The following is a 23,556-nucleotide window of genomic DNA, read 5'->3' as shown; positions in this document are numbered from 1 at the left end:
GCAATTAAGTCATAAACTTCGTTGGCGCATGGTTTTGGTCATTGATCAAAGGTGTTTAATTTTGCAAGTACAAATTCGTCTAGACTGAAGACGGCATATTTTGCTACAACAAATTGGTGTTTCTCATTAAGAACTGATTTAATTCTCGAAGAAGCTTTCGCAACCCTTTCGAAAATTCTCCCTCTTTGAATTTCGCTAGCGCTCTTAATCTTTGAATTTTTAAATTATTTGATTTGTCCATGGAAAAAGGAAAACTTGGTTGGAAATTCTGAAGCACAACAAACAGTATGCGATACTTAATGCTGATATTTCTATGCAATGATTCAGCCTAACAAATTCTTCCATTTAAATTGATTGTACCTATCCTTGTGGGATAATAAAAATGGAAGATTAAGGATTTACAAAAAGAAAAAGAAAAAAAAACGAGATTTATAATAATTAAAAAAAAATTGGTTAGCGGAGAAAAAAAGTGGGGGAGGGGGGTCAAACTAGGTGTATGTCAGTGCCTCAATTTCAATTCAAACATAAGTTTGATTCACACTCCATGTTCTGAGAAATATGTACCATCCGAAAAGAGGAAAAAAATGGGTTTTGTCTAAAGAAATGCCTTGAGAAATGACAGATGTACAGAACCTTTCAACGAGATAGTGCTTTTTCAACGCTCTCAAAATGGAATATATTTCAAACATATATGTCATGGTTCCTTATTTCGAGTGGATACAAATATCTAATTTGATATTTTTAGATACTTTTTCAGACCTATTGCCGATATTAAATAGCAGCCAATTGATTTGGCAATGACGAAAGGATTACTAGTAATACCGACTGCTCTCACTAAAGTATGATACATATAGGTATCGATATATCACACTTGTAGCTCTGTTACAACACGTCAATTCTAATCGAAATTGAAAGGGTTAGAATGAAATTATAAAAATATGTATACTTTATTTTATTATGGTATTTACTTGGGATTGTAGTTCAATTGGTCAGAGCAACGCCCTGTCAAGGTGGAAGCTGCAGGTTCGAGCCCCGTCAATCCCGACAAATCCATATCCAATAAAAAACTATATCAATTCATCTTTCTATTTTTTTTTTTAAGAGAAGTCCAAATAACATAATTTCATTCAACAACGATTCCTCTTGTTTTTTTTTTTTCGTTTCACATTTATCATCAACCAAATGGGGGAATTTCCATTTCTTCAACTAGTACGGATTCGATTGATGGGAGAGAGACATATGTGGATTAGTACACTATTATATTATTAGCATCAAATTTAGGATTCCTCGGGATAGAGCATTGTTCCGATAAATAACTCTTCTATAGAGTTCATTAATATCTGAGCTCATTAGTTTACCCCTATCTATCTGAATGATCGGTCTCAACTCAAGAGGAAGAACTGTTAATAGACATAAAACCATCCATTCTTGTTCTATATTTGTTCGAATAAAATTGGACATGGGCCAGACCCACGCGACGGACCTCGGAGCAGGCATGACTGCCACCACCACAAGCCACCGTCGCTTCCACTGTAGCAGCCCAGAGCATGCAGGCCCTGGCGCACACAGCATAGTTGCAGTCCATCCTAAGCAACCCATTGTGCTGCAGCAGCCCAAGCAAGAAGGCAATAGTGCCAGCCTTCAGCGCATAGCTTGTAGCAGCCCAGACGGTAAGGAGCAGGGCCAACCTCAGCCCATTGTTGAAAATTATTTATAAAAATACAAAAAATAGTACCTGGTTCAACCTCTATGATATAGAAGATCCTAAAATCTGTATGTTTCTAGAGATCTGAAAGAAGCGCTAAGAAATAAATACCCACCCTTCTTCATCCCATACCAAAAGTTTAGCACGTCTTTTAATTAGCCGAGTAAAATTATATAAGAACAGGTACTATTTAGAGTGAATATTACTTTGCCTTTAGGCTGTCATTGCTTTTGTTTCTGCTCAACTAATTAACTAGCTTTTAGTGTAGATTTATATTGTTGTATTAAAAAAACAATTAGTGGGATAAGGTAGGGCTCGAGTTTATGGGTCAAAGTTTGAGATAGTGTGCCAACCAACAATAATAAATAATAAATAAAATAAAATAAAACAAAAAAAAAAGGTTTGCAAACTTGCAGCCTTTGCGGCCACTCAGTACGGTCTAATGATATATTTTTTTTCACTTAAAGATAAGATATTTTAAGTTCAAATTTCGTGGATGATGAATTCGATAACAAATTAGATTGTCTATTATGTGATTTAATTGAACTTTTCCTCTTTAGTGTAAAAAGAGAAAAAAAAAAAAAACACTTGCAGGCTCTGCAATTAAGTTGGGGTTGGGGGATGTCACTTTTTCAGGTAGCCGACCGACACCCCTTACCTTGAGTACAACACTCCATTACCTTCCACATGCACCCATCTGCACTCTCAAGACAAAACGTCCACAAGTTATATTAAAAAATTCCAAATAAAATATAAACCATTTAAAATATTTTTGTAAGAAGAAAAAAATAAACATATCGTTTTCTGCCAAGATTCTCCACCCAGACTGACCCAGCTCCTACAACAAACACCCTTTCATCCATCCGTGGAATCCTTCATTCTGGAAACTCAATCAATCGAAAAGCAAAGGCAGCCTTCAGCCAAAAAGAAAAGGCAAAGGTTAAGGCAGCCCTTTCAAAGTTGAAAGCAGCTTATGTGAATCTAGTTCACTGTCACGCGATGTTTTTACTATTTATTTAGTAATATAATGTCATGTTAAAAATTTACGAGTATCTGATGTCAATGTGCCAGTAGCTTATGTGAATCTAGTTCACTATCACGCGATGTTTTTACTTTTTATTTAATAATATAATGTCATGTTAAAAATTTATGAGTATCCGATGTCAGTATGTCAGTAGCTTATGTGGATCTAGTTCACTATCACGCGACGTTCTTACTCTTTATTTAATAATACAATATCATGTTAAAAATTTACGAATATCCGATGTCAGTGTGCCAGTTTCATGGAGCGTTAAATATCAAATGTGTTCCTTTATTTATATTATAACACGTAGTGTATCATTCTGTGCGAGTGTACATAAAAATTTTCCAAGTGGAAGTTGGTCGGTTTTAGGATTACTCTAAGGTTTTAAGTGTGTTGTTGTTGTGTCAGACACTGACAGCTCCTTGCAACTCAATCATGTATTAAGCCTGGCAATCAATTATTCCCCAATTCCCTTTTCTTTCTTCTGTTTCCTGCAGAGAAATTTCCAACAACATCCCATTCCCAATTTTCCATTCCCCATTCCCATTCCCATTCCCACCTGTACTTTCATCATCATTCCTTCTTGGCCTTGTTTTAAAATCTTGCTTTCCAAATCTGTATACCCTGATCTGGAATTTTCTCCATGAACTCAGCCCAATATATTTTTGTTTTTTCCTTCCCCAAAAAGCAAAAATAATAAAATCCAAGCAACTCCCCAGAGCTTGTACCTTTTCCCCCCTTTGGTTTCATGGAAATTTCAAGAAACTGATATGCAAAGGTCACTATTTGGGATACATTGCACTCATTTATTTAATTTAATCAAATGTTTTGTTTGGTCTTCTGGGTTTGTTCTCTGTCATTGATGCCATTTGTTGAAACCTTCTTATTAAATTCTTTCTGCTGACGATTTTATCTAATTTGAATATAAAACTTGATCTGTGGGTGGCCTCTAATTTTCTTGTTTTCTCCTTTCCTGAAAAAGATGTTCACCATTATTACTGCCAAAAGCTCTCACCTACCGTTGCCTCAATAATCTTGTGTTGTGCAATGCATTGCGTTTTCTGTGATTAACCCTTTCTTTGGTAACAAATTTCATTTCCTTGTAAAGCTTCCTCACGTTTTCCTATCCCTGTAGCCCATCAAAATCCACAGATCAAATTCTTGGCACTTAGAAAAAAAATTGGAAAAAACCCTTTTTCTCCATTTGGGTATTGAGAAAACCCCTCATTTTTTCGTCCCCTTCTGGTGATTGTCTTCTGGGTTTTGGAAATCTTTGAGTTTTCCATCTGGGTTTTGGGGAAAAACCATTTCTTGTGCAGGGTTCGTGTGTTTAAGCGTGAAAGCTTGAAGCTTTCTCATCTGGGTCTATAATTTTTACCTCTGATGCCAATTGGGGGTGTCAAGAATGGCAAATCTTGTTCCTGGCGTGCTCCTCAAGCTGCTACAGCATATGAACACGGATGTCAAAGTCGCCGGCGAGCACAGGTCGTCTCTGTTGCAAGTGGTGAGCATTGTTCCCTCGCTTGCAGGCGGTGAGCTTTTCCCAAACCAAGGTTTCTACCTTAAGGTATCAGATTCCTCACATGCCACCTATGTATCTCTCCCTGATGAACATGATGATTTAATTCTCAGTGATAAGATTCAACTGGGTCAATTTATTCATGTGGATCGGCTTCAAGCCGCCACCCCGGTCCCCATTCTCCATGGGGTTAGGCCGGTGCCAGGGAGACACCCTTGTGTGGGGAGCCCTGAAGACATTGTTGCCACTCATTCTCTTGGTTTTCTTGACAATAATTCGTCTTCTAGTTCGAAAACTGTAGAGAAAGTAAAGTCTGAGTCTAAGGTATTAGGAAATAGTCATGCCGGAGAAAGGGATAAACATGGGCTAGTGAGGCCGAATGGAAGTGCGAAGGTGGATCAGTTGGAAAAGAAACTAGGGTCTTTTGGCCGATCAAAGTCTCAGCCATCAAAACCTGCATTAACTTTAGATATGAAGAGGGAACCTTTGCCGAGAATGAAGTCATTGAATTCACGGTCTATCCCATCGTCTCCCTCAAGTTGTTATTCATTGCCGACTTCTTTTGAGAAATTTGCAAATGGGGTCAAGCAGCATGCAAAAGTTAAGGGAACACCTAAGGTGGGAGTGGTGGAAAAGGCAAGTTCTGTTCGTGGGGCGAGTCCTGGGAAGAAATCAGTTTTGGGAAACCCAATAAAGAATTTTGGACAGGGGTTTGAGATGGGGGCCAAGTCCCTGAGGAAGAGCTGGGAAGGAAATATGGAGGTGAACACTCAAGAGAGTTCAAAAGTGAGGGCTACTTCACATGATGCCAAGCTAGACATTCGGATGTCTGTAAGTTCAATAATTCATGACTCTTAATTTGAAATTTATGTCAAGTTAGGTTTTACTGAATGTTTACTTGTGTAAGTGTACTATTGGTTGCTTTTCTTTGATTTCTTTGGACGCCACGTATGGTGTCCTTGGATTCAATTCTTTGTTTTTGTAACTAATGAATACTAAGTACTTTAGTTACATTCATCATTTTTAAAGCTTTAAATCATTTTCAAATTGATACCAAAAAAACCCTTTTTCTCAATTGGGTGGACCTTCTGAGAGAAAATTTTGATTCTGGATATAAACACCTCAAAATTAAATGTGCCAGCAATTATGAATTGCATTTGAAAACTCTTTTTTTTTCTTTTTCTCACTGGTTTTGATTTGATCTTGTATTAGTTCCAAAAGATGTGGAAGACAGCTCAATGTTGGGTGTTATTGCATTTGAAAACTCTTTTTTTTCTTTTTCTCACTGGTTTTGATTTGATCTTTTAGTAGTTCCAAAAGATGTGGAAGATAGCTCAATGTTGGGTGTTATTTGTCCTCTTGTATTTAATATTCGAGTAAACGTTTTGCCAGGCTCCTAGAAAAAGTATCTCAACTGAGAGGTTGCCACCTAAAGAGGACAATAAGATGCAGATATCTGCAAAGTCATTGAAAGAAGAGAGTAAGGTTCAAACGTCTACAAAGAAAGTTACTGCAAATGGAACTTTGAGTGATCAAGACAGGTCAAATAAACTTCGAATATCTGTTGGAAAGAAATCATCAGATGTAGCTAATAATGGCTTTCCTGGAAACTTGGTCAAGGTTTCCCTAAATAACAGAAAATTGACTGATGGAGTTCCATGGGCTTCACTCCCATCGTCAGTTGCAAGGCTTGGAAAGGTATATCTTCTGTAACATCTTAGATCTTGGTAATTGTCTCCGGTTAAATCTTTATTTTCCTGCCTATTCAATGTACTATGGTGTTTTCCTTCTGAAACTTCATTACATAGAGACTGCTGAAGTGAACGAGAGAATATTATAAAAGAATGAAGTGCCCAGATATATGAGGTCCCAAATTCTTCGTGCATATTGGGTTATTAGTTTGTGTTAATTTCTTAGTTTTTGTTTTGCTTTGTCCGTGTTGTCTTTCTGACCCGATCTCTTAATTAGGAGCCAAGTTAGTCAATGGGAATTTCCTTTTAATTCTGAGAAGGATATAACTTTTACGACCTGAGGAATGAGTTTTAGTGACATCTATATCTGAAGATAGACTTTTTTGTTGTTGTACAGCTTGGCATTCGTTTTTCTTATTATATACTTTTGAATCTGTTATCACAGGAAGTTATGAGGCACAGGGATGCTGCACAATTAGCAGCAATAGAGGCGATGCAGGAGGCTTCTGCTGCAGAGAATTTATTACGATGCTTGAGGTATAAGTTATAACAACATCTTATTGTGTTTGTCCATTCTTTTCTGTAATATATCTGAGTACCACAAATGAGTTGAGTTAAGGAAGTGAAGTTGTCTATGATATTGTTATTGGACAATAGAAATGGTTGGACATTCAAACCCAAAAGATATGGAACAGTCATTAGAACTTTATGAGTAGTATAGTTTTTTTTTTTTTTTTTTTTTTTTTTAATTTATTGACAGTATAATGCAAAAGATATATCCTTAGGGTATCCATGAGTCAGCTAGATTGCTTCAATTGCGTTTTTGTTGGTATACTGTTTACTTTCGTAGTATACTCTCATGAGGTGCTTGCTTGCTCGTTAGAGGCCATCCATGGAGTTCTTTAACTCGTATGGGACACTTGCTCACTTATATTTTCTGCATTTTCTGTTCTTGTTTGATTTGTACTTTGGAATGAATGGCACAGATGCTTAGGAATCAAAAGCTTTTTAACAGGGAATTTTGGAACATCAAACTACAGGAAATGCAATCCTACATTATTTTTTAGACTTTTTGAACTCAATTATGTGACTTTTTTCCATGGCTCTCTCATCTTTCATTTGTACTTCTAATTGTGACAATGATTAATCTGCTTATCTCTGCTTATCTGTGATCTTTTCTTTTTGGGTTTTTTTTTGTGGAGGCACAATGTTTCCAGAATTTATATGATGCGACCTCTTCCATTGCTTTTAGCCTAAGTTCTATACATCATTTTCTGACATTTTTTTTGTCCTTTTTTTGGGGTCCTGCAGCATATATTCAGAGCTAACTACCTCTGCCAAGGAAGACAACCCTCAGCCTGCAGTAGAGCAGTTTCTAGCTCTCCATGCTAGCTTGAATAATGCTCGTGTAGTTGCTGATTCTCTATCTAAAATCATGCCAGATGGTTCATCCCCAGACAGTGAAGAAACCCCATCAGAAGAAGCACTGAAGGTAGCTTCAGACAGACGGAAACAGGCAGCATCTTGGGTACAATCTGCATTAGCCACCAATCTGTCATCCTTCGCTGTATTCAGTAAAGAGTCCAGTTTAACCTCTGTTAAAGCTTCAGCTTCCTCTCAAAACCAAAAGATAGTCTCTGCAAATCAACCCGTGCTAGTTCTAGAAAATTCTACGAAGAATGCTTCGACAAAATCCCAAGGCAAAGTTCGCCAGGCAGTGGGTTCCAAGCTTGGGACACCAGGGACACCTCGCCGACTAGGGGATGGATCAGCCATCAATCAAAAGCCGCCGGCACCACCTCTGCCTGAATGGAATAAAGGAAATGGCCTTGACGAGGTTGTTGACTTGGCCGAAATGTTGCGACTGCAGTCACAAGCTTGGTTTCTGGGATTTGTGGAGAGGTTCCTAGATGCTGACGTGGACATTTCAGCTCTTTCAGACAATGGTCAAATAGCAGGAATGCTAACTCAGCTCAAGAGTGTGAATGATTGGTTGGATAACATCGGTTCTAGTCAAGAAGGGTTTGAAACAACCGATGTTTCAGCGGAGACCATTGACAGGCTGAGGAAGAAGATCTATGAGTATCTTCTCACACATGTTGAATCTGCTGCTGCTGCGCTTGGGGGCGGATCACAGTCATCACCTCGAATCCGAACACCAGATACAAAAGTTAGAAGGTGAGTCATTTAAAGTTAGTGTGGCCGGGCGGGATTTGGTGTCTCGTTGCATAAACGCAGCGCCGAAGGCCCTGGGAGCCGTGCCCTTTAACCACCAAGTGGTCCTAGGAGCTGTGTGCGTGAATCTGTGTACATAAATTCACATGGGTTTGAGGTATAGATGGAAGGGTTGTTACTTGCAGGAGGGAATTCGATTCGAAGTGCGACGCCATTTTTTTTTCTTCCGTTGTTTGATGCAGTTGTTACCTTAAATTATACGAGATTGAAAAAGATTAGGAGGGGGGAAATTTTTTGTTTCTTACAGATACAATGCATCTTTCCAGATTTCATGAAGATTGAAATTGTTTCTACACAGTAGGGATTCTGTTTGGACTCCCAAAACCAATCGAATGGCGTTTCTAATTTTTTTTACTTCTCTTTTTAGGGGAAGTTGTAGCCTTTCTCTTTGGAGTATACTGCTGTTTGACCTTGTGAACTAGTATTACTGCACTTAAAATTGAGCTGTGAACTATTTTTTTTAGTGAATTAACTATCTGAACTATTTGAAATTAGCCGATTAATCCTCTTCTTTTGAAATTAGCCAATTAATCCTTTATTGTTAGATTCAATGAAATTTATTCCACTTTGCCGTTAAATACTGGCACATGATTCATTCTCCAGTCCAGCCGTCAAAACCACATAAAATGCAAAATAGGAGGAAATTAAAAAAATATAGCAATGTAAGATATTCGCAAAGTTACAAGGCAATGCATCAAACTCTTATTCACCATATCCCTCCAAAACTTAGATATGAATTTTTTATTTTTTTTATATTTCAAAAAAATAAAATAAAATAAAACACTGCCCAACTGCCTAGCTAGCACCTCCTAAAGCCCAGCCGATTTTTCCAACCAATTTGTAAAAAAATGCCTCGGATCACCACCACCCAGCGCCTACACTTATTTGATCCCATTCCCATATTTCAAAGGTGGCCTCACATTTTTCTTATTTCTTGTGTGCGTAATCGTGTCGGAACAACTCTCTTTCTCCCTCACATCTCACATCGATTCCAAGTAAACATGCTCTAAAAAGGCACAACTATAAGTCAACAAGTCTATATTTGAGCCATAAGCATGCAGAGCACAGTGGATACAATAGTTTTCAATCCACCACTAAATGCTGCTAATGGTTCTTTTGAACCCAAAATTGGCAGTTAATGAGGGTTTAATTTTGATGTTTAAACAATTGTACAACACACAAGGCATGTCCAACGGACGAGATAAAACATGCTTCTCTAACAATTGGAAATGCTTCCCACACCCGAAATACACATAGCGAACATCTGCTGCTGGTGCCTGCCTCCTCACAGTTCATCCTGCAAGGTCAACGAAAACAGATATTGGGACGAAAAAATAAGAGCAAAACTTTCTAAACTTATTTAAAACTAAAATTTGGGTCATAGGTCTACATTTTTAGGATATCAAGACTGGAATCTTCGATTTGTTCAATTGAATCGGTGGTAAGGTGCCCAAACACCCATTGTTTACGAGTTGGAGTAGGACCTGTACTGTTTAAATGCGACCAAGGTGCACTAGTATAGCTCCTACTCCAACTCATGTAAATAAAAAACGAGCAAGGTTCTCGTGCTGATATGTTTCTGTTTTACAGACAATTTTGGTAAATAATTTAGCTAAACTGGTTACCACTTATATGGAAAGGGAAATAATACGAAAGCAGTAAGTCGGAGGAGATACGAGGATGTGGCAAACGAAGGGAGGAACAAAAGAGAAAAGGTTAGTTCTTACATGGTAATCATCCAGATAATCATGGGGATCATGCTGCAAAACAAAAAAGGTTCTCAAATTAGACTTTCAGTGGAAAATCATTTACGATATGGGAAGTGGGGAAAATCATGCACTGTTACACACTAGGAATAGATTATAGCCCTTGAGGTAATATTGTCCTCGGACCTCGGAGGTGTCTAATATCTTAGGGATATCTGATTCCATAAATTGCTTAGCCAAACTTGAATACAATTATTAGCTTTAAATTGTCTTCCTTTCCTCCCCATGGTTAATAAATCAAAACAAAAATCTAACTAAAATAGTTTTATCCGTTTTATGATTGTTTACACTAACTAATCCATGCGACCTTAGTCTGGGTATGCTTCTTAAAGCTTCCCCCAGACCGCTTTTCTCTACCAGCATTTAAGCCATATACTTCCTTTTCAAATATTTTGTACTACATTCTTTTTCTCTACCCTTAAAGATTTGAATGCCTTGGGGATTCACAATTTAAATGACTTTCTTAAATAGATGTACTTATGAAAAGATTCTTTTCATCTATCAAACTAGTACCTCACTAGCGTAAAATAGATCAACAGCATTAGGTCATCAGAAATATGGTGATATTGAGACAACATAGATTTAAAAATGTTATTGATGAGACCAAATCAGGAAATACAATACCCTTCTACGGCGCCTCCTATCCCTGCCATATTCGCGATCCCTCTCCCTCTTCCTTTTTTCACCTTCCTCTCTCGCTCTTTTAGCCTCCTACATGAACAAGCATAGAGGATAGATGTCATTGATAGGGTTATTGTTTGAACACTACAGTACGACCTCAGAAAAGTTAAAAAAGCAACATGGCCTCTTGTAAATCACCTCTTCTTCTCGAGCTTTCCTCTGCTTCTCTGCTTCCTCAAAAGCTTCTTTCTCAACCTAAAATTGTGGTCATTGTTATGCAACTCAAAGACTTTAACTGAGATAAATGACAAACAGAGACATTTAAGAGCAAGAACTCACGTCTCTATTGGAAAAAACCTCTTCTACAACTTCTTTGGCATACTGTGGATCATCACAAATTAAAATGTTGTCGAAAACTGAACCAGCCTTCACCTGCAATGATTGTTGATTGTTAGAAGGGTCCACATTCCAGAAAAGCCAAGTATTCCAAAGCTCAGAAATTCAGAACAAGTTCAGAAAAGGCAGTTCATTTTTGGATGGGGAAGAGAAAACCATCACATGAAGGAAAGCGTAAACGAATCCATTGCAACTAAAAGTCAACTGCTCAAGAAATGTTGCAGTTTCTTTTTCTATTAGCAGTTTTTCTAATATTGTCCACATAAAATAAGCAACAGTCAGTTTCCTTGCCTTTAAGAGTGTAAATGATTCACAAGTAACCTCAAACTAATTTGTCAACCCCTCGTAGAACAAGTCATGACTCATGACTTATAAGTTCATAACACAGTTTACACATACCTGCCAAACTTCAATGCCCACATATTTAATTGGCTTCAGCACATACAGGTCAGGATCGTCCTCAAACTCTGCAGAAACACAGGAAAAGAGGAAGTACTCTTTAAACCCAAACTGAAAAGTGAAAAGTGGATAACCTGTCTAGACACATCAAACCACTTATATACTTATCAATAACTCCTAAACAAATATGCAACATCGCAGACCAACACATGGACAAACCTTACCAGTGTAAAGAAAATGCAAACCATGTGAAACGGCTTTCATAATCATTTGTATAAAGTTAAAAACAGATAGACACTAAATGAGGATTGCATCTAATATATGTTATAGCGTTATAGGCCTATGCATTCTGTTGTAGGCTGAGCCAGACATTGTAAATCACGGTCCACCATAAGTTGAATAATCAAATAGGTGGATCATATCACATCAATCAAGTCCTGGTACAAACGTAGTCAACACAAACTCTCCAAATGAATACATTTTTTCTGCCATTCTCACTTCTTTCTGAGATTCTAACCAGATAATTCAAATTCCTTGGCGTATTTTAGTCTCAAATATAATAAACTATAAACCATCTCTGCCACTTAATATTCTAAAACACATTAACATACCCGGGTTATCAATCCATGGAGTCTTCCACTTTCCCTTATAGTTGGGGTTCTTGATTTTCTGCAGGATAACAAATTAGAAACTTAAATCAACAAATGAGTTTTGGAATCTTTTGCTATCTACATCTAGCTCAAAAGCACCTTGCGCTTCCATGGTCCTTTGTATGCTGGATTTGGGATCTTTGATCGCCTCCAAATTCCATTCTCTTCCTCATCCCAGTCTTCAGGCTGAGAAACCATCAGTGTTTTCCAGAAGACTTATTACGTATTTAGTAATTCATGATGAACAAACAAATTTATTCAATGAAGATAGAAGCAAATAAATTAATAGATGTTGGTTAGTTGTCAATACCGCATTCAGGTAGATTTCCTTCTCAAATCCTATCAATCAAGAAAATTAAATAGCTCCACATAATACATATAACAGAAAGAAGACTTCTTTCCAGAACATCATTTATATGTTAAACACCACTAACTAGATAGCACAGTCTCTATAAACATTTATAACACATGACATCTACAAACCTCTTTGGCTTTTGGATCAGGAATTTCAGATGGAATTGAATCATAGCCCTACAACATTGAAACAGACTATTTCAGTAAGAATCACGTAAATGGATTGTAACCTATTCAATCATGACTAGAGAGTCCCAGGATAGGATACCTCCGGTTTGACTTCATTAGGGTCATTAATATACTCTCTGTCATCCCAGTCGGCTGGCTGTGAGGACAATACTAGTCAGTAGATAATTTGTGGTAAGGCAGGGAACTTTTTGGTTGAGGTATGATATGGAGATTGGTGCGCAAAGAAATAATGACATATATGAGAAACCCACAAGATAATGTAGTACTTGTGTACAGATCTAGAAATATAGCTTTTGATGAAAGCAACTTCTCAAACTTAAAAACACTAAATTGATTGGTTGTGCATGACATCAACTAGTGTCCAGTGTCCAAAACTTTATAATATCGTACCTTTTTTGCGTTCACATCCTTTATTTTTTTTGGAGGAAGGATATCCCAATCTGTATACATGCTTCCAGAATCTCTCTCTCGATTATCAACAAGGACGCTGTAAGTTGCATCAGGCCTAAGAATAAATGTATAGAAATGAGTTAACTTGTCTGTTTCACATTGGAGATCCTTTTTTATGGGATAATTCTGCCCCTGGTAGGAAAGTATAACATGGAGTTTTTTTGTCTGTGTGCCACATAAATCTGGTCCAAACATGAAACTGCAGAAAAAATAACGTGAAGTCAGAACCATGGTCTTTATGCATTCAGTTAAGTATTAATAGCAATTAACCAAATTAAACAGAATGTTGTTCAAACAAGTAGTATGAAGCATTTGAGCTTGATATAGAGAAAGACAACAAGATTCCAAGATGAACTCAATACTACCAAATAACAGAGTATACACGTGCATGTATATGCTTTGATGATTAGTTTTTCGGTCCTTCCTAACCAAGTCAATGCCCAAGTGCATCTTGTTATTTCCGATAAGTATATGGACTGCACTGTATTGTTGATAAGCTTGTCATAAGCATCCTCAAAGGTCAAATGGGTATGGTTATGGATCTTTTCTTGCAGTATATGATATCACACACAAAAAAATAAAAAATAAATAAATAATCACTTATACCCCTTGTGTACAAATCCCATTATTGGGAGGGTTCTGACTTGCAGTCTAATTAGTCACTTCCTAAGAAATATAAAGAAGAATCAGTCCTCCCTAATGTTTAAAGCAACCAAGGAGGATACTTCTCTCTCTTTGTGCATAATTGATTAGAGCATACAGAAATATACAAGTCTAAGTCCGACATGAGTTGGCTCATTTACGATAACGACAAGAAAGCCTTGCAAACACTGGTATGCTTAAACCCTTAAGCACACTTAACTTAACAAAGGTACACCTGTGTGTCATGTGCTTTGAGTGCATTTCTGCGGAGGAACATGTGTTCTGATGTGTTTGGAATCTATACTCAATGGCAACCAAAAGAACATATAAGTAACCATGTCAGCTAGCCATAAAAGCGACGTGCTTTATCTTACTAATTCAACGACTGCATAAAAAAAGGGGACTAAAAGTAGCAAAAATAGTCATACATACAAAATGATTTTATCATTACCACCCAAACATCAATGAGTAAATGATTGGAAAAGTATTTTATAAGAATATGTCAAATACAACAATCACATAGAAACAAACTTCTACAATTATCTTTGTAAATAGAGGCTTCACCAATATAAGCAAGTATTGGAGATTTCAATATCACAAAGCATGAGTTAATGTTGATTTACACAAGGTAAATTATTCACACACCTGTACGGGGTATCACCACCGAACTTCTTCTGATTGACATAGCTAGAGAGAAGCTTGATGTAACCACCACCACATTCTATGTCTTGCTCAAATTTAATCGAATACTGGACAACTAGAGTTCTATTTTTGTTGCTGAACTCAGGTACTTTAGCAGATATGGCAAAATGCTTGGCATCATTATATGTTTGAATGCCTGCATAAATTTCAAAAATACATAATGGATGAATTAATTGAGACTCCAATGCAGCTTCTAATGGAAAATTGAAAACCAACAATTAGATTATGAAAGCAAGGTGTTTTCACCGATTCCTACGAACCATATAGCAATAACGATTACCTCTGTTATGTTAGGTTTTTCATCATTCATAATCACAAATTTATTCTTTTTCAACACAAACTAGTTTGTCTATTCACCTTCAGCATACCCATTCTAGGATTGTCCAATTTTAGTTAGAGCTTGCAGAGCTGTCCACCAGAAAACATGATACGAGTAGATTTACATATCTGATGGTTCTTTAGTTATGACAAGATCACCCTGAAAAGACCTAAGGAAATATAATCAAAGTTCAAACACATTACAATTCATCATTTCTTTATTGTCACCTACATCTCCTCTTTTCTCGTCTTAACATGACTACATTGACACTTCTTTCTAAGAGGTCCTTATTCCCTTGCTCATGTATTTCTTCTACAATAGTATGGGATAAATGGTATGAATAGATGATAAGATATGACAACAAATTTTGAATACAGACTAATCCAAGGGCCTACGCAAACTTTATCCTTAGGTATATCCGTGAGCTTCAAAGAAGCAGACAGTCACATTCGGAGCTGTCAGCTCCCAGTTGGGACAATTGTTCTCATGTATAAGAAATGCACTTAACATCAAACTAAATAAAAGACAGGAATTAACAATTGAGTACTGAGATCATTTATGACTCACATTCTCCAATAACTATTATAACTGTCATATTAATAAATTAGGGTTGCTATCCACACACACCCTTTTACCTTCCACACACCTCTCTCAATTTCCAGCCGTCGAATCGAATGAATTGAACAAGATCAAAGGACAGAGTCACAGAAATTAACTTGGGGTGTGTGGAAGGTAAGAAGGGGTGCGTGGACAGCACCACCCATAAATTATAGAGTGCCGAATCTAGTACCAGTTCAGATTTTCTTTCGAACTAATAACCGAAAATTTTAAAGATCATATCAAATTTGAAACAGATGATCAATCAAGCAAAGTTGCATTTCCTCGATTCCGGTTTAATGAAAAATCAATGAAATGTATTCTGAAATAGAGCTAATAAGCAAAAAAGTTGCAGGGATACCTTTATCATCAGGATCCCCCGGCCATTTCCCTGCAGTGTACTTGAACGTTCCTGCTTTTCCTTCTGCCCTTTTCCAGTCTGATAAGACCCAGCGGCTTTTCCACCCATCTTTTTTCCGCAACAACGATTACAAACATCAGAAAGTTCAAAAATCTAAACAAATTATAAACCCTATTGCTCAACTAATCAAATAGTTTTCCAATAACACTTATACAGACACAATATCTCATACTCCACTAATTTTTTTTCCGGTTAACAGAAACATTTCATCAAATCCAAAAGCAAGAGAGGAAAAAAACCGCGGAAACAATTCAGAGCCAAAACAAAAAAAAGGCAAGAAATAATAACCCGAAAACCCGAGCATTTTTCAGGTGTTTTTTTACCATACTTAACTGATTGAGGTACACAAAGTTGACAGTTTCTTAACAAGCCCAATAAACATATAATTTATGATCTTTAATCTCCTTCCATTTTCTCACATGACAAACAAGGTGTAACAACTCAAGCATTTCAGAAGACAACTAGAAGCTCTCCAGATCATTGCTTTGGCTACTAATCTAAGCAATCAAACTTTAAAGACTTGGATCTGAAACGCAGCAAGTTTCCACTTTCTACACACTGTTTGGATTCTAAGAAAAAGATTTTACCTTCGAATCGCTCTTCGAAGAAGATTTCAGAGGTGGCGGAACGGAAGTGGAGGATTAGAAGTGGAAGCAGAAGCTGCAGAGCTCGAAGAAGAAGCTTCATCTTTGGCTCTCTCATTTTTCTGCTGGAAACCATCGCCGGCCGAAGTTCGACTTGCAGTTGCTTAGGTCAGCTATTTTGGGTAAAGCTCCACTAACATAACATAACCCGCATTTGGATGCTTCTGGAAGAAAGTAATTTATTGGGCCAGGCCAACTCCAATAAGCCCAAATTGGAAAGAAAAAAAGAGGCCCATAAACTCAGAAACTTTATGACAAAAAGAAAAAGGAAGAAAATGACAAAAAAGGAAGAAATGTCAAGAAATTTCCTGACAGAAAGAAAAAGAAAGAAAGGTAAAAAAAAGGTAAGATGAAGAAAAGCCAAAAATTTTATGTTTATTTTTATTATTTTACACAATCAATGAATCAAACTTGTTTACATAAAAATTTACCAAATATTATAACTTTCTTGTTTTTTAAAAGTACTTTTACAATTATAGTTTACAAATACTTTACTTCGAACTTGTTTAGAATGATTTTTAAAATAGCTGAATGTTTTTTGTTGAAAATATTTTTGAAACAAATACTTAGTTAAAATGTAAATGAATCCCAAAAAAACACTTGAATTGCTTCCTGCAAGAATCACATAACTGGTGTTTCTTGTAGAAGTACTTCGAGTACTTTTAAAACCCAAAAATATTTTCTCTAAAATCATTTTTATTTATTTTAAAAACACTTTCAAACAAGCTCGATTTTATTTCGTCATTGCTTATTCTCATAATATAATAAAAATAATTTATTTTCCAAAGCACAACACTAAATTAGCCCTATGGGTGGTAGTACCTTTGGTAAGAGTGGTGGGGATGAACGGAAAGGAATATATCTTCCTTTTAATTCACCAAATCAGTGGATTCATGTCACTGAAATTTAATCCAATGGCTGAAGTTATTATAATTTTTAAAATGAGCTCCTATTTGTAACTGTTGGATCAAATTTCAATAACACAAATTCACTAATTTGAAGAATTAGAATGAAGAGATCCAGTAACAATAAAACAAATAAAACAAAGCAAAAAAAAAAACTAAAACTAATTCACAGCAAAAATAACGGAAAAAGAAAAAAATAAGAGAGAGAATTGACAATTGAGTGCTCAACCACCAAGTGCCAACCCACACCCACAAACCCAAGCAATTACACATTTCTCTCTCCTCCCTCTCTCTCCTGAACAAGAAGAGTAAGGGAGAGTGAGTTTGAGAGAGAGATGCAGATGGTATCCAAGGCCTCTTGCGCCATGGCCTCCCTCCCTTGCACTAGGGTTCGTCCCTCTCTCTCTCTCTCTCCTTCTGCTTTTTACTACTTTCATTTCCTTTTCCCCAATTTTTCTGATTCGATTTCTCATTTCTCTGCTAAATTCCGCTCCTTCTTGTCCAAATTTTCGATATTAATACTCATGTTTTCTTGTGTATCACTGTATTTATGCAATTTAATTGTATAGGTTGCGATTGTTGCAAATTTATAGGCAAATGCGTTTTTGTTTGATGCTTTTTTGCTAAATCTTTTTGGGATTATTTGCAAATTGGGTTTTAAGGGTTAGAGGCTGCCGCTTTTAGTAAACTGATATGAATGTTTGGTTTTAGAGTAAGGATGAGAAACTTAAGGACTTTGGCTGATGTCAATGCCAAATTTGGTACCATTTTACAATTTTATGCTTCATCTAGGCAAATGGGTTTTTTGCTGTTTTTCCATTTCTTTTGAGATTTCGGTTAGATCGGTATATATATATGGGATGCAAAGCTTCAAAATTGCTTTTTTTGTTATTGTGAGAAGGGCAGGAAGTGGCTTGTTGTTGCTGTGTCTGTAGATGTAATTTTTGTTTTATTTGAACTTGAAAACCTTTCTTTCGTATGTTAGGGGAGGAATGGGTTCTGCATATGGCCGGGCATGAGACAGCTTTGCCTTGGAAAGGGCCTTCTGTATGGATTCATGCACCTATTGTCTACACCGTTAAAAACTCTGCGTGGAGGAGCTAGTCGATCGCTTAAAGTTGCTAAATTTTGCAGTGTTGTTAATATGTCCCCCTCGTTACATATTGAATTGGTGAGTAGATCTCTCTATCCTTTTGCATTTAAACCGTCTATGACTCGGGGATTCCCTACATTCATATCTTCATATCTGTATTTCTGGGGCCACAACCAGTTTTAAGGATACATCTCCGATAACTGATCGAAATATTGGTGGTTGATTATGGAAGTGTTGGTGAAAATATAATATCTATGGGAACATCTGCAAATGTTACAAAGATAGCAGAAAGAGTGGTGGCTTTGGAAAATGGAAATTATGGTTTGTCCGCAGATATTCAAAAAACTTGTTTGTTTAATTTTGATGTAACCTGATATTTGCTGTTGGGACTTGTAATGGATTGGGGTGTGTGTGTGTTGATAAATGTTTTCCTTAATCACCTGAGCATTTTAAGGATCATTAAGCAATATAGAGTGATTTGAAAAACATTATCGATACATTTGTTGTTAAAGTTGCACATCTTGTAATTTTCAGGTACCATGTCTTAGAGATAACTATGCATATCTTTTACATGATGAGGATACTGGAACAGTTGGTGTTGTTGATCCTTCTGAAGCTGTACCTGTTATAGATGCTTTGAGTCGGAAAAACAGAAATCTGACATACATACTGAACACACACCATCATCACGATCACACTGGTGGTAATGCCGAGTTAAAAGCAAGGTACGGTGCAAAGGTACGGTAACATTAACTTCGATCTTTTGGTCCGGCAACAATTTAGAACTGCCGTTTTGTTTTTTAGTTCTGTTTGATTGTTGTTGCATTTAGCTTTATGGAATAGTTTTTTCTTCTACAAAGTGGTTTAGGCTCAGAATTTTTTTTTTCTGCATGTTTATTCATCCCTTTGTTGCTTGTAGGTGATTGGTTCAGGAATAGACAGGGATAGAATTCCTGGCATTGATATTGCGTTGAATGATGGAGACAAGTGGATGTTTGCAGGGCACGAGGTGCAGGTTATGGAGACTCCTGGTCATACTAGAGGTCATAATTCATTAATTACATTCTAAAAATCCCTTGAGGTTTCCTAATCAACATCCCTTTTTCATCCAAAAATTCTACTCGAGTATGACTATATGTGCTGCATTTGGACACTCATCGCTGAATAATATAGTTTCTTGATTTGTTATTTTGTGTGTTAATTAATTTTCTGATTATTGTTGGTGTTTAATTAATTTTCTGAATGACTGACTCGTTAAGTGCATGTTACACCCTTCCTACTTTATGATATTCTTCCTCAAAGAAACTGTCAAGTTTCTTTCATTTGTAATGCAGTTTACCTGCCAGTTTATCTTCCTCAAGCACAATGACTGCATACCATGAAATATGCTTTTTTTGCTTTAGATTTTATTGTTTCATTACACGTCAGATTTGTATGTTTCTTCTGTATATGAGCAGCATCCTGTTGGCGCTTTATATTAAAGTTTCATGCTAATAGTTGTAAAATAATTTCTAAGCATAATCTCAAATCTAGAGTCTAGGATCGTGGTTAGTACCCCCACTGGCCCCTTTCTAGGCCTTTTTCAACCTTTAGTATCTAAGTAAAATTTGTGACCAAAAATTGTAGTCCATCCATTTCAAAGTAGCTTCTTAGGTGCAGTTCCAAATGTCATTACATTACAGATGATCCACCCTCCCTTTTTTTTTTTTTCCTAATATTTTCTTGCGGTATTCATTGGAAGCAGGTCACATTGGCTTCTACTTTCCTCAATCGGGGGCAATTTTTACAGGCGATACTCTCTTCAGCTTATCATGTGGAAAGTTGTTTGAAGGAACACCTGAGCAGGTGAGTTTGGCATACATTTTTTGTTATGTCCTTGTTTCGTGGTTACAGTACTCAAACAGTTGATTTTTCTTTGTGACAGATGCATTCTTCCCTTACAAAGATCACGTCTTTGCCAGATGACACAGATATATACTGTGGTCATGAATATACCTTGGTTAGTCATACTACCCTTTCAGTTTCTTTTTGTGGCCTACATAATTTTTTAACGCTGCGAACAAGAAGGCCCTGACAGGAAGAGAACCCTTTTTTTTTTGGACAGAGTAACTCAAAGTTTGCCTTGTCTATAGAACCTGAGAATGAGGCACTTCAGTCCTATGCAGCTCATGTCATCCATCTTCGCAACAAGGGCATGCCTACGGTAAACTCAAGGACTTCCTTTTTCCCTTTTTTTGGTTACCAGTTGCTTAAGGCCCGAAACTTAAGGTCTTCTTTTCTTTGAACGAGTATAATCTTTTGAGAGAAATTTGTGAATTGTGACTTTGAATCGGGTTAGAAAAGCCTTAGCTATTCAGGAATAAAACAACAATGTAACTCACCAATACGCATGTCAGTTCCTAATCAGGCAGCGAGCATGTGCATGCCATTCTGTTCATCGTCTATGGCTATTGCACCACATGCAGTAAATATGTCTAGAATTCATAGCGAGCATGAAAATTTTCTTTGTTTATCCTACGTTCACTGGCAATTTTCATTAAATTACTGTCCAAGTGACCTCAAACTCTTTTGTGGTGTACATAACAGGTTCCAACCAGATTAAAACTGGAAAAGGAATGCAATCCTTTTCTTCGCACATCAAGTCGAGAGATTCGACAGTCGTTGAATATTCCAGACACGGCGAATGATGCGGAAGCCTTGGGTGTCATACGCCAAGCAAAGGATGCGTTTTGATGCTTGTCATGATTGTTTTTTTGGGAACAAGTTTTGTTTGTATATTAAGATTGAGATAACCCAAGCATTTTGTGAAATTAAGTACAGCTAAGATATATGCATTTGTCCATACATCAAGAGTTCTCGGTCTCTTTGGAAACTGCATGGGATGTGCAGTCGGGGGAATTGGTTCACCAAAACCAAACCTCCCTTCCCACTACGTCTCACCAAATATATATATCTACTAATTAATAAAACCCTCTTTGTGAACCAAAAGAGGGTGAAAAGATAACTTAGTCTTCTATCACACAAAAAAATGATGGGCAATAATGTAATTTCACATGTTCAAATTTTACTTTTTTTTATTAAAGCGTCATTTACAGGTGATGTTAAAATATCTTTAATATTAAAAAAAAATAGAAAAACCAAAAACAAAAACCTCCAACTCCCCTCACGTTCTCTCTCTCTCTCTCTCCCCCTCTCCTTCTCATTTTCTAAAAAAATGTGTTTTTACGCACAAAGTATGTAGGCAAATGCTAGTATATATTAGGAAAATGCTTGGGAGACCAAGTTCATCTTTTGTAAACCATGTGGGGTTGATGGTTGGACTATTTTTTAATGATTTAAAGGACTCTGATCATCAATCGTCGCATTACGTGATATATAAAATATGATTTAAAAATTTGATCTCTTATAGCATCACTCATGTATGTATGTTAGGACTTGAATTCTAAGGACACTTTTTTGACACACTTTGACGCATGTTTTTATGAGGCTCACTTTGTAATGTATTTCAACATCTGTGTATCAAAATGCATGTTTTTCCTCAAAAATCATCTTTACCAAAGATCAATCAATTTCAAATTCATATGACCGTCCATTAAATGTAGTGTTTTCTCGGTATAACTGTATTCGCCAATTTTTTTTTTATACTACAAATGATTGTCTTAATGGTTTGTGATTTGTCTAATTTTTTACAAAGATGAATGATGAATTGAAATATAAGATGGTTCGGGTTTTTTTTTAAAAGTTATGAAATGGAAGTCACAAAACGTGTGTCAAAATGTGTCACTGGATCTTAACTCATATATATTGGGTGTGTCAAAATGTGTCACTGAATCTTAACTCATATATATTGGATAAAAGTCTCACACTATGTGTGTGTTTAAATATATGACAATTTAAAAAATTGGAATTAAAGTTTTAATTGAATGGAAATTAAAATAAAAAGGAGAAAAGTAGGAAGTGGGAGAGAGAAAGTGAAGTAAGACTATGAAAATTCAGTTCTTATTTGATCGCATTCGCTTATCTCAATTTCTATTAAGCTCTTATGTATATGTATTAGTGTCAACGCACAACAACTTGTGAAGTGTTATAATAAAAATGATATATACTGATCTTGCCGGATAATCAATACCTAATTGATAGTCCAATAATTTGTAAGTCATTCAAAATTCGTCTCAACAACTTAAATTTGTTAGATTTACTATCCAAGGTACTGAAAAAAAATCTGAAATCCCTCCAGAGCCACCTCCGAACTACACTCCAACATCAATCTAACAAAAACAATACGAAAAAGTAGTATTGAATTGAAAGGGAAAATCTTATCCAAAATTAAATGGATCCTAGAATAACTAAAAGGGTTTAAGGTTTAGAGAACTTTATGAAATCAAATGAAAATGGATGAGCATAGAGCATCTTCATCAGCAATGGCAATTGAAGTGTAAGAGCAATGACTATTCACTCTAAACATTAATTGTTTTTGTGCAAATTCTTCATTTGGAAGGAGGAAGGGCAATGACGATTACTATTCACAAACATATTTTTTTAATGTTTTTTTCGTCTTATCCCCACATGTCCTTATTATTGCTATATATTTTTGTTTAATTTGTAAGTGTGTTTGAACTTTGCAATAATTTTTTAAGTGTGAACTTTGTAAGTTTTTTGAAAATTTTAAATAATTTTTATGATTTTATTGTATTTTTAGAAGGGAAGTGTTATTGGCACTCTAAAAATCTCATTATGCACTCATCACAAGTGTATTTTTCTTTCCAAATATAGAAAGTTTAGAGTGTAGAATGAAATTTTTGGAATGCTAATAATAATTACCTTTTTAGAATTGGATTCGTTTTAGTTGTTGAATTGGACGAATTCAGAGGCTCACCAAGAGCCATGTAGTCACGCTGCAAAATTAGAGGGTCTGCTGGACTTCACAAGGCCCCCTTGTCTGCTATGTTTCACGGGTGCGCGAGCCCTTGCAACTGTTGAAGGGGCAATGCAAGGGCCGCTGCCTTTTGCCCAACTGCCTCCCACTTTTTTCCACTGGTGGAGCATCATTGTTGGGCCCAAGGGCAATTGCAAGCTCGTCAGAGATGCTATTTTGATCGACTAGTTTTTAACATAAAAAATAGCACAACACAAAAACGACCTATTAACATGAATTACCATCATGTGTGGTTGTTTTCACGACAAGCATGTAGACACGGCACGACTAGCCCACTTGTCCTAGCAATTTTTTTATG

General features: G+C 36.4%; 3 protein-coding genes across 3 annotated transcripts; 2 read left to right on the top strand and 1 right to left on the bottom strand.

Annotated features, from left to right (window-relative positions):
- Positions 1 to 3,107: 3,107 nt before the first annotated feature.
- Positions 3,108 to 8,519, top strand: LOC103432754 (uncharacterized). The gene is made up of 4 exons (XM_008370956.4): positions 3,108 to 5,079; positions 5,641 to 5,946; positions 6,385 to 6,476; positions 7,251 to 8,519. The coding sequence occupies exons 1-4, from the start codon at positions 4,135 to 4,137 to the stop codon at positions 8,119 to 8,121; spliced, it is 2,214 nt and encodes a 737-aa protein (XP_008369178.3). The 5' UTR covers positions 3,108 to 4,134; the 3' UTR covers positions 8,122 to 8,519.
- A 678-nt stretch (positions 8,520 to 9,197) lies between these two features.
- Positions 9,198 to 16,469, bottom strand: LOC103432753 (calreticulin-3). The gene is made up of 14 exons (XM_008370955.4): positions 16,268 to 16,469; positions 15,621 to 15,728; positions 14,287 to 14,479; positions 12,940 to 13,198; positions 12,629 to 12,685; positions 12,490 to 12,537; positions 12,106 to 12,192; positions 11,968 to 12,025; positions 11,357 to 11,424; positions 10,901 to 10,993; positions 10,760 to 10,816; positions 10,565 to 10,651; positions 9,902 to 9,934; positions 9,198 to 9,471 (listed from the first exon to the last, which is right to left on the bottom strand). Exons 1-14 carry the CDS (start codon positions 16,398 to 16,400, stop codon positions 9,460 to 9,462), a joined length of 1,293 nt encoding a protein of 430 aa, XP_008369177.3. The 5' UTR covers positions 16,401 to 16,469; the 3' UTR covers positions 9,198 to 9,459.
- A 930-nt stretch (positions 16,470 to 17,399) lies between these two features.
- On the top strand, positions 17,400 to 21,166 carry LOC103432752 (hydroxyacylglutathione hydrolase 2, mitochondrial). Its single transcript, XM_008370954.4, has 8 exons — positions 17,400 to 17,618; positions 18,215 to 18,400; positions 18,857 to 19,060; positions 19,242 to 19,365; positions 20,067 to 20,167; positions 20,247 to 20,321; positions 20,427 to 20,525; positions 20,909 to 21,166. The coding sequence occupies exons 1-8, from the start codon at positions 17,565 to 17,567 to the stop codon at positions 21,053 to 21,055; spliced, it is 990 nt and encodes a 329-aa protein (XP_008369176.2). The 5' UTR covers positions 17,400 to 17,564; the 3' UTR covers positions 21,056 to 21,166.
- The last annotated feature ends 2,390 nt before the right edge of the window (positions 21,167 to 23,556 follow it).

Source organism: Malus domestica, chromosome 04 (genome assembly GCF_042453785.1).
Source record: "Malus domestica chromosome 04, GDT2T_hap1".
NCBI classification, from domain to species: domain Eukaryota; kingdom Viridiplantae; phylum Streptophyta; class Magnoliopsida; order Rosales; family Rosaceae; genus Malus; species Malus domestica.
The sequence above is the reverse complement of the archived record's forward strand: the minus strand, read 5'-3'. Positions and strand labels throughout refer to the sequence as shown.

Bases quoted from the DNA above. Each gene is read 5' to 3' on its own strand.
- LOC103432754 (XM_008370956.4), top strand. From the start codon at position 4,135: ATGGCAAATCTTGTTCCTGGCGTGCTCCTCAAGCTGCTACAGCATATG. The intron at 5,080-5,640 runs GTAAGTTCAATA...ACGTTTTGCCAG, and splicing joins AGCTAGACATTCGGATGTCT to GCTCCTAGAAAAAGTATCTC. The intron at 5,947-6,384 runs GTATATCTTCTG...CTGTTATCACAG, and splicing joins CAGTTGCAAGGCTTGGAAAG to GAAGTTATGAGGCACAGGGA.
- LOC103432753 (XM_008370955.4), bottom strand. From the start codon at position 16,400: ATGGTTTCCAGCAGAAAAATGAGAGAGCCAAAGATGAAGCTTCTTCTT. The intron at 12,026-12,105 runs GTGCTTTTGAGC...GTTATCCTGCAG, and splicing joins AAGGACCATGGAAGCGCAAG to AAAATCAAGAACCCCAACTA. The intron at 9,935-10,564 runs GTATTGTATTTC...TTTGTTTTGCAG, and splicing joins ATAGGAGGCGCCGTAGAAGG to CATGATCCCCATGATTATCT.
- LOC103432752 (XM_008370954.4), top strand. From the start codon at position 17,565: ATGCAGATGGTATCCAAGGCCTCTTGCGCCATGGCCTCCCTCCCTTGC. The intron at 19,366-20,066 runs GTCATAATTCAT...CATTGGAAGCAG, and splicing joins GACTCCTGGTCATACTAGAG to GTCACATTGGCTTCTACTTT. The intron at 20,322-20,426 runs GTTAGTCATACT...TTTTTTGGACAG, and splicing joins GTGGTCATGAATATACCTTG to AGTAACTCAAAGTTTGCCTT.